We start from the raw sequence: 8591 nt of genomic DNA on the forward strand, positions 1-8591 counted from the left end.
ACTGAAAAGAACAAGTAAATTTCCTTTGACCAAAAATTTTATGAAAATGATTGTGAAAAAGATCTTGCACCTTTCAATACAGGTACTAGATACAATTCACGTATAGATGCCAAATGATGTGTAGCATAAATACAGCTGTTTGGTAAAGTTGGACGTAATCTCACGATACGATGTTGTAAAGGTGACCAGTAAACTGAATGATATCAACCACAGTGTGTGCTTTTTCGCGTGATAAGAAAAATTAAAACATTTATTTTCAATCTGGTATGCCTTATTTTACTGTTTTGCCTCGAAAATTTTGTCACTGTCCACTCTAATCTTGACCCATATAGATTATCAGTGTAGCTGATAAGACAGGTCTAGTGCTGACCATAGAAAGTAGTTAAAGATGATGTTGCTAGTATATCTGTCAGTGTTGGTCTCTGGTTGCCAGAGTACCAAGTCTGTGGACAAACGAATCTTGCTGAATGACCCGCAGTATGTACAACAAGAGTTTACCAGGTTTCAGTCAGAATTACAGGAGCTTCAGGTTAGTAGAATGACAACAGATGTCACGATATCAAAGTCAAACTTCCACTACCTAATAATGGGAATGAGTTTTTTGTTTTCTTCTCTGTGACTGTCTTGTCGTGACTTCAATAGTACTCCATAAGTGGAATCAATGAAATGCAAGTTTTTCAGAAATCTATAGCTTTTTCCTATCAACATTGCACATCCTCCTTCTGTAAAACTCCTCTCTATACAATATCGTAACGCCTTCCAAACTGCAGTAAAATTTTCGTCCTTTAGTTGTTAACTACAATGGAGTTTATTTCGTGAAAAGCATTCTGTAGCGGCTCTCGTGGCTGACATGTTTTTGTTCTCATGTCGGGCTGAATGATGTTCTGAGGCAATAAAATGGAGACCAGTTTTTCACTAAGTTGTACGATAAGCGTTATTCCTGGTGCAATGTTGATCACGTGTCCCTTATAATATATATATTATTTGAGAAATCTTATATAGGATATGAGAAATCTTATATTTAATTGACAAATTTGCCTGTCATAGAACTTTATGATAGAATTCTAGACATATATTCAATGTCTCCTTCCGTACACCACGATTTGTGCGTTTGATTTCGACAGCAGACAAAACTAACTTACAACACATGATTTAGGAAGAGTGATAGAGACATTATTATGGTCGTCATCATGGTGTATTCGATGCTCGTTTTCCAAACTTTGTTTTACGACATTTAACACTTGCAACAGCCAAAAACGAGTGTCAATAAAGACACGAAAAATGGAAAAATAACGCAAAGCAAGACAAGAAAGGAAAATATCAAAATCCCTAGTGTTGGAATAAAGAGTCTCTGCCAAGGCTCGCAAAATAAAAAACAATATCATTTCAAACGTAAACACACATCTAAGATCTATATGATGTAAGTCCTAGACAGTATACGTCTTCTATTTCAACAAATCAAAAGGATATAATGTTCGTAAGAACAATGACATGTACTGATAGCTTATCAACAGATAGATTTCCTCATATCAGCGTAACTTTTGCTTCACTGTAGGTAACACTCAACACACAACACCAGGAAAATGTGAATTTGAAGAATACCATGACAAGTTTAAATAAGACCGTGGCAGAGCTTCAGTTTACAATTCGAACACAAAATATGACCTCCATCCAGAATACCGTGAGTGAAGTAGGTACTAACAAAGGAGCGGCGGTTTTTAATCGATGGGGACGAAAGGACTGTCCTGCTAACATAACCTCATTGGTGTACACAGGTTATGCCGGGGGTTCCATGTTCACAAGCCCGGGGGCCGCAGCCGAGTACCTGTGTATGCCCTCTGACCCAATCTGGGGGCCACACAAGGACCTTTCCTATAGTAACGAATGGGTAGGTTATGTTTATGGAGCCGAATATGAAGGTGTTGGAACTACTTTGTTTGGCATGGGAGATGGTACTCATGACGTGCCTTGTGCCGTATGTCTCGGCAGCCAGTACACCGTCTCTCTCATGATTCCTGGACGGACTGAATGTTATCCTGGTTGGACGAAGGCTTATCATGGTGACCTTTCATCTGGATCTCATAACGTGGCTGCAGCCACCCAGTACGTATGTGTAGACCAGCATCCCCAGTACCTGGAGGGCGGAGCTGACAAAAACGAGAACGGGAAACTCTTCTATGGTGTTAAATCGAAATGTGGCCCTCTTCATTGTCCACCATACGAGGACAATAAACTTCTCTCCTGCGTTGTTTGTTTGAAATAAATAATAATAATAAACAGCTGAAGTACGAAGACGAAATAAATCTTGTTGTTTCTATTTTTGCAGTGTCGTCGTCGACTGTGCATGCAGATATTTTCCATCTCTTCAAGTAGGTTCAGTTCCTCTAATATTCCGATACGAACATATCCTTCGAAACAGAGTAACAGTGTGTTTTCCCTCAAATTTTTCGAAACACGGAACATCCTCTTGGTCCTAGTTTACAACGAACACAAAATATTCGAATTCCGCGTTCCTCTAGTGGCCAATAAATTAAACCATGAAAATAAAAAGCAACAAAGAAGACCTCATATGAAGGATTTATACCATTATGAATTACTCACGAGAGATTTGAAATTATGTCTAGCGACTTACATCACTATAGATAATTCAAGTAATGTTCAATACGATATGTAAAGTGCTCTATGGTGATTTATATAAATTCTACATATCGTGGATAGCGCACGTTGTCTTCCTGAGTCAGTTGCGTTCCCAGAGGTTTCAGGTTTGAATAACCTGTCGTAAACCGGAATGTGTAGGGGTAACATTCTATCTGATCAAATGTTGTGAAGGTACAATAGAATCCTATCTGACTGACAATCTAGAGTGTCTCCTCAGTTTTATTATCTTTGCTCAGTTCGGCATAGACGATATCCCTTTCGGATTTATCTATCACACACTTGTTGCATTCAACATATAAACATTATCCACTTATCGTATTTATTCGCCGAACTTAGTGTTACGCGAATGAATTTGAAATTGAAATCAAAACGACAATATGACATACAAATTATTACAGAATATAAGATCGGTGAAGACCTTATTTACACTTCCTGTTTCCAAATATTTTCCTTAAAATTGTTCATATGGATCCGTCGACAAACTTTTGAAAATGGTCTTTGAAGAATACAGATTTTATTTCTAGATTTTTCCTCGACGCAATAAAGACATTCGTCTTTAAAATAGAAAGATCTTCCAGGAATTTCGTTTGTATATGTTTCTTACATAAGTATAAGATGGTAGTAGTACCTAAGCGTTTAGTTAACCCTGACCAGAGGGATCTTGGCGCAAACCATGACCTTCGCTTGAGCTATACAAAATGGAGCTTATCCATCCTTGACTTTCACGGGTTCCTCTGTCCCTTTTCACTTTTTCCAGTGTGTCTCAAACTCTATAATGCACAAGAGACAATCGGGAACTCGTGCCAAGTCCCTGTGATCTATTCGGCATTTCGCAACAAACAGCAATGACAAAATTTAATTATGAAGATCCAAGATGATCGAAAGGCAAGATGGCCACCTGTAGGCCATATTGTTTTTTTTTTTCTTTATTTTTCTGATCAGTCCCAAAGCTGACTGTGCACAACTAGAGACCAAAGGGAGTCTACAGGTAAACCGCAAGCCAGATCCATTAAATCGCATTTAAATTTAGCTTGTCAAAGGTCAATCTATGTTAATTCCTTCGGTCAGAATTTAATGATAAAACGTACATACAAATGTCATGACCCTAAACAGTCATCTGGCAATCGACGAATGGATGGACAAACCACGGAATTCACTGATGGTGGTCTTACAAATCTGATAAATTCAAATTTTGAACATTTCTTGAAAGTATCACTCATAAATGGTAGATTCTGATAATCAAAAACAGTTACAGACATGCTACAAAATGGCTACCCTGTTGATGTTTTGATCAGGCTGTTAAACAACAACAAATCATCTCTTTTTGCTCCTTTGCAAGTCAAACTCCAAATATTTTTCACGTTGGTTTGAATGAAAGTTGAGAAGTAGGTCTGACTGCTTGTTCTAGATGGTCGTGTTGGATTTTGGACCAAAGTGAAAAAAAATGATTTGGTCGGGATAATTATGTTTGATGTCATTGCCAAATTCGGTTGTCTACCCAGCCATGAAGAAGTAGTAGCATTTTGGAGCAAAATATCTATAGTAACTTCCCCTTTTGGGGTCCCACCTCCAAGTCTCTAGGGGTAGAATCCACTTTCTGAATTGGTTTGATCCCCACTCACAACGATGTTTTGTAAGGTGTTTGGTTTACATACATTCAAGCCTTAAGGAAGATAAGTGTTTTGAAGCAAAATTATTGAATCCTGCCCCCACTCTCAGGTTCCTAGGGATCAAATCAACTTTCTGAATTTATGAAATGATTACTCACCTGCAATTATGTTTCAGACAAAATTTGGTTGAAATCTACCCAAGCATTAAGAAGGGGTAGTGTTTTGAAGGGAAAGTTTATGGACTATGCCCATAACAATAGGCCATCTTGACCTTTTGAGTTAGATGACTTAAAAACATGAGTGCAATTTTTACATTGAAAACAAACAAAAGTATGACTGGACAGAAGCATTGATGAATTGTTTATTGCATACAGTTTAAAATCTGACATTAACGGAGTATATATTTGATCTACTGGAGACTAAATACACTGCATGTAGAATATTATAAAAAGATCATCTATCCTTGATAATGTTGGATGAAAAATCATGAGCAAATCATGGCAGAATCAAAAACATTATATATGTTCCAGTGCATGCAAATATGAACCAGGTAGTACGTTTGTTGAAATTACCTGCTGATTTTAGATTTCTTATACACATGCACAAGTATTTCATCATCACAGACGGCTAGGCTAACCTGACATTATATCACAACATTTCGAGAACAAAAGCACACAAATATGACTCTGACAGCTTAAATCACACACTTTCATAAACAAGATTCCAAATGTAACAATTTTCAGATCCATGATCATTCAAAATTTTGTCTGCCTCTGAGATCTTATTGCCATTAGTAGTGGACTACAAATTTTGCATCTGATGTTAAAAAAATGTGGAATGTTTTTAAATAAATGCTGACATTCTAGTGTTACTGCACACGAAAACATGTTTCTCTGATAACCTCTTATGGTAGTTGAAGACAGCAGCAGTCACAATTTCAGTTATTTCATAAAGAAGAATTATGCATTGACAATGTGCTGGTATAAATGTATTTGATATTATTTACAAACAAATTAAAATGTACATAATGATTATAAGCAAAATAAGTAATTTGACATGATATTACAGACTATAGATTTGACCATAATTGCTTAGAATATTGCAGTATTTAAACCTCTAGATCAGAAACCCTGCAGTAACAATAGAAGTGTTACCAACCCTCGTAAGTTAATTTTAGATTGCATGTAGAAAAAAGATAATTATCTTCAAGTCATAAGAGTGAGACAATAATGATATGGTACCATCAGAAGTTAGAGAATCTCTTTCTCCTTAAACATACATGATAATAAAATGATAATGATTTCTTCAATCTTCTTCTGATTCAGATTTAAACATCAAATCTATGCATACATGTAGTTTTTTCACTTCTGAATAACTGTTATACACAATAGGGTCCCTTCAATCCTCAACAATACATTTTCCATAAAATGATGGTTGTACATATTTAATTATAATCATTACAAAAACACATCAAGCCTTTCTGATGTCCTAGTTAAAAGTTGATGGGATTATTTCAGTAGTAAAACACAGGAATCAAAGGAGCCATGCTTAAACATAAAACTGTTCAATCATATACATTTACAGAAACTTGATTTGATGAACAATGTTCAGAAAACAAATAAAAGCAGTATTTGATATGATAATGCTTTATCAACAAATAATTTTAACAATCAGCAAATGAATTTTAATATTTTCAATTAAAGAAATATTCAATGTGAATGGAACAGATAGACTTTATAATCATGAAAAGTGAAGCATTTTAATGATGTTTTCATACTGTTAACTGTAGTTTCGGTATCAACAGTGAGAAAACACACTGATATCCAGAAATTATTTCACCTCAGGAACTGGGGTATGGTTCCAGTTACAGACATGAAAGTAAGGGGGTCACGTGCCTCTACAACTTTGATACTGATGTCTCCTTAGTACTGCACTTTATGTACTTCCTTTTTTGTCATCAGGAGTAGTTTTTTAAACCGATATAATCATTACACAATTGTCGTAATAAAAATAAAGTTTATTCTTTGTACTTTTTTCCAAGTGTGAACGAGGTAATACCAATATTATTTATTCCGACAGATTATCACAAAAACAAGTTAAATTTTCAATTTTTTTTTCATGTATTTTTCTTTCTGTTTTTCAAAGTGCATTTTGCAAATTAGAAGTTGGAACTTAATACATAAACCATCAAATATTGCCAATCATGAATTAATACATTTTTGAGTATTTTCTATCAACAGTCTACACACATCATGTACTTGTAAAGGATTTTCAAAAAGTCCAGATAACTAAAACCTGACAAACACTACTAATTGATAAAATCTTATTTCATATTTGTGCTGAAATGATAACAACTGGAATAAATATGACATACATTGCTAAATTGATCTTTGTACATGTATAATGATATATATTGTGAGGCTTTGACTTAAACTTAGTACATTTGAACTATGATATACATAACAGTGTATGTAACTGTTTTGTTACTGCTTAGAGAAAAGACTTTTTCTATCTACTGCTGTTTATTAATAATGAAAAAAACACTTTCTGCAGAATGAATTTTGTATGATAAGCTATTTTTTGTGATGCCAATTCAAGACATCAATCTAATATGGTAATTTGATGAAATTCTATAGAGGATCTCAATATGGCCGTCCATTTCATATAAAAATTTACTTAAATATGTTTCAAATTTCACCAAAAAAATTCAATTTAATTGTTTAATTGATTTCAGACAGAAAATTTTCTCAGGTCGGCTTTTATTCATCGTTCAACATTAGATATAAAAAAATTTCCTTCTTTGGACGTCACAAAGCAACTGGAAGTGTGAAATGAAGTTTTGATGTTCGAAAGAAAGAATGGGGACCAACAAGTTATAACAGCTCTGCTTAGTCATGAATATTTACATGTACAATTTATATAAATTACTATAAATTTTTTCATAAAGCATCAATATACACTAACTGGAGTATACAAACATGGACTTTGCTTTACATTATAAGACCATATTAATCCTACAGTATGATAAAGGATATCCCAGTTAAACATTTACTTGACCCCAGAATTCCAAAACAAATCACCTTTATCCATGGTTCTGTTTTCTTACTATTAATTCTACACAAATTATCAAAGATGGTTTGTGCTTTTAAAAAACCTTAAGTCCTTGGTTGGGATAGATGTTTTACTGGAATAGCCTCACAAAACCTGGAGTCCTAGGATGGGATAAATGTTTTACTAAAAAAGCCAAACATATCCTGGGAGTGAGATAGATTTGTTACTGAAAAAGTCTGAACAAAACCTACAGTCCTGGTTATTATAGACAGTTACCTGGAATAGCCCTAAAGAGGCCTTAACTTACATTCAGTATCCTGTGTGTAGCATTGGTTATCATTTTGGATGAAACAGCACTAGATCTGGTTAGTTATATAACTAAGATGGGCCTATTTCTAGATGAAAATATGAGTAGTTTGAAACACATTTATAAAAAGCATACTAAACATTAAGCAATTAATAGTACCATGAAGTCCTTGATATTAACTCTGTTCCAATGTGATGTTATAAACCATCAGAAACGTTCATGTAAAATTCTGTAAATATTGTCTTCAGGTTAATCCAAGCAGAATGAACAGGTTTTCATTTAATATTAGAATCCTGTGTAACACACTTTTCATGTATTAAAATATCTGACCAATGAAAACTGAGCTGTCAATCCAGTGTAATTAAACCACTTTATGGATTATAGAAACCCAGTTTCTAAGGGGAAAAATAAAAACAATTTGAACTAGTTTTCCAAGGGAAAATACGGTAGATTTACCGTGTAAATATTCCAGTACATCTATATAAAGTTTATTTTATCTTTTTCAATAATTCTTCTCAGAATGAGCACATATTCAATCCATTAATCAACAAATATCAGGAGACAAGACTAAGGTGAAGATATTTCTAAAACAACAGTGTTAATTATCATAGGTTTCTTTTAACTCTTACGGAACAAGTATAGCACACTGACTAGATATATATCATTACAATATCATTATTAACAGTTAATTCAAAGACACATTGCCGAATACTAAAATATCCGTTAATATTAGGTATTATTGCACACTCACACCTTTGTCTGTCTACTGACAACATACACCTAAATTACTGGGCAATATCAGAGAGAATAACAATGTATGTATCCATACATCATATATCAACTTTATAGTAAGAATTTATACATCATATATCAACTTTATAGTAAGAATTTATATGTCGATTCTGTGTGTTTGTATGTCGATGTAGATTCTGTGTGTTTGTATGTCGATGTAGATTCTGTGTGTT

The 8591-nt window shown here is 34.2% G+C and overlaps 1 protein-coding gene across 1 annotated transcript; it reads left to right on the forward strand.

Annotated features, from left to right (window-relative positions):
- Window positions 1–388: 388 nt before the first annotated feature.
- LOC132545848 (uncharacterized) lies at window positions 389–2263 on the forward strand. Its single transcript, XM_060209519.1, has 2 exons — window positions 389–529; window positions 1556–2263. Exons 1-2 carry the CDS (start codon window positions 389–391, stop codon window positions 2261–2263), a joined length of 849 nt encoding a protein of 282 aa, XP_060065502.1.
- The last annotated feature ends 6328 nt before the right edge of the window (window positions 2264–8591 follow it).

This window comes from Ylistrum balloti, unplaced genomic scaffold (assembly GCF_031769215.1).
Source record: "Ylistrum balloti isolate Yb309-2 unplaced genomic scaffold, AGI_CSIRO_Ybal_v1 Utg369858, whole genome shotgun sequence".
Lineage (NCBI taxonomy): Eukaryota > Metazoa > Mollusca > Bivalvia > Pectinida > Pectinidae > Ylistrum > Ylistrum balloti.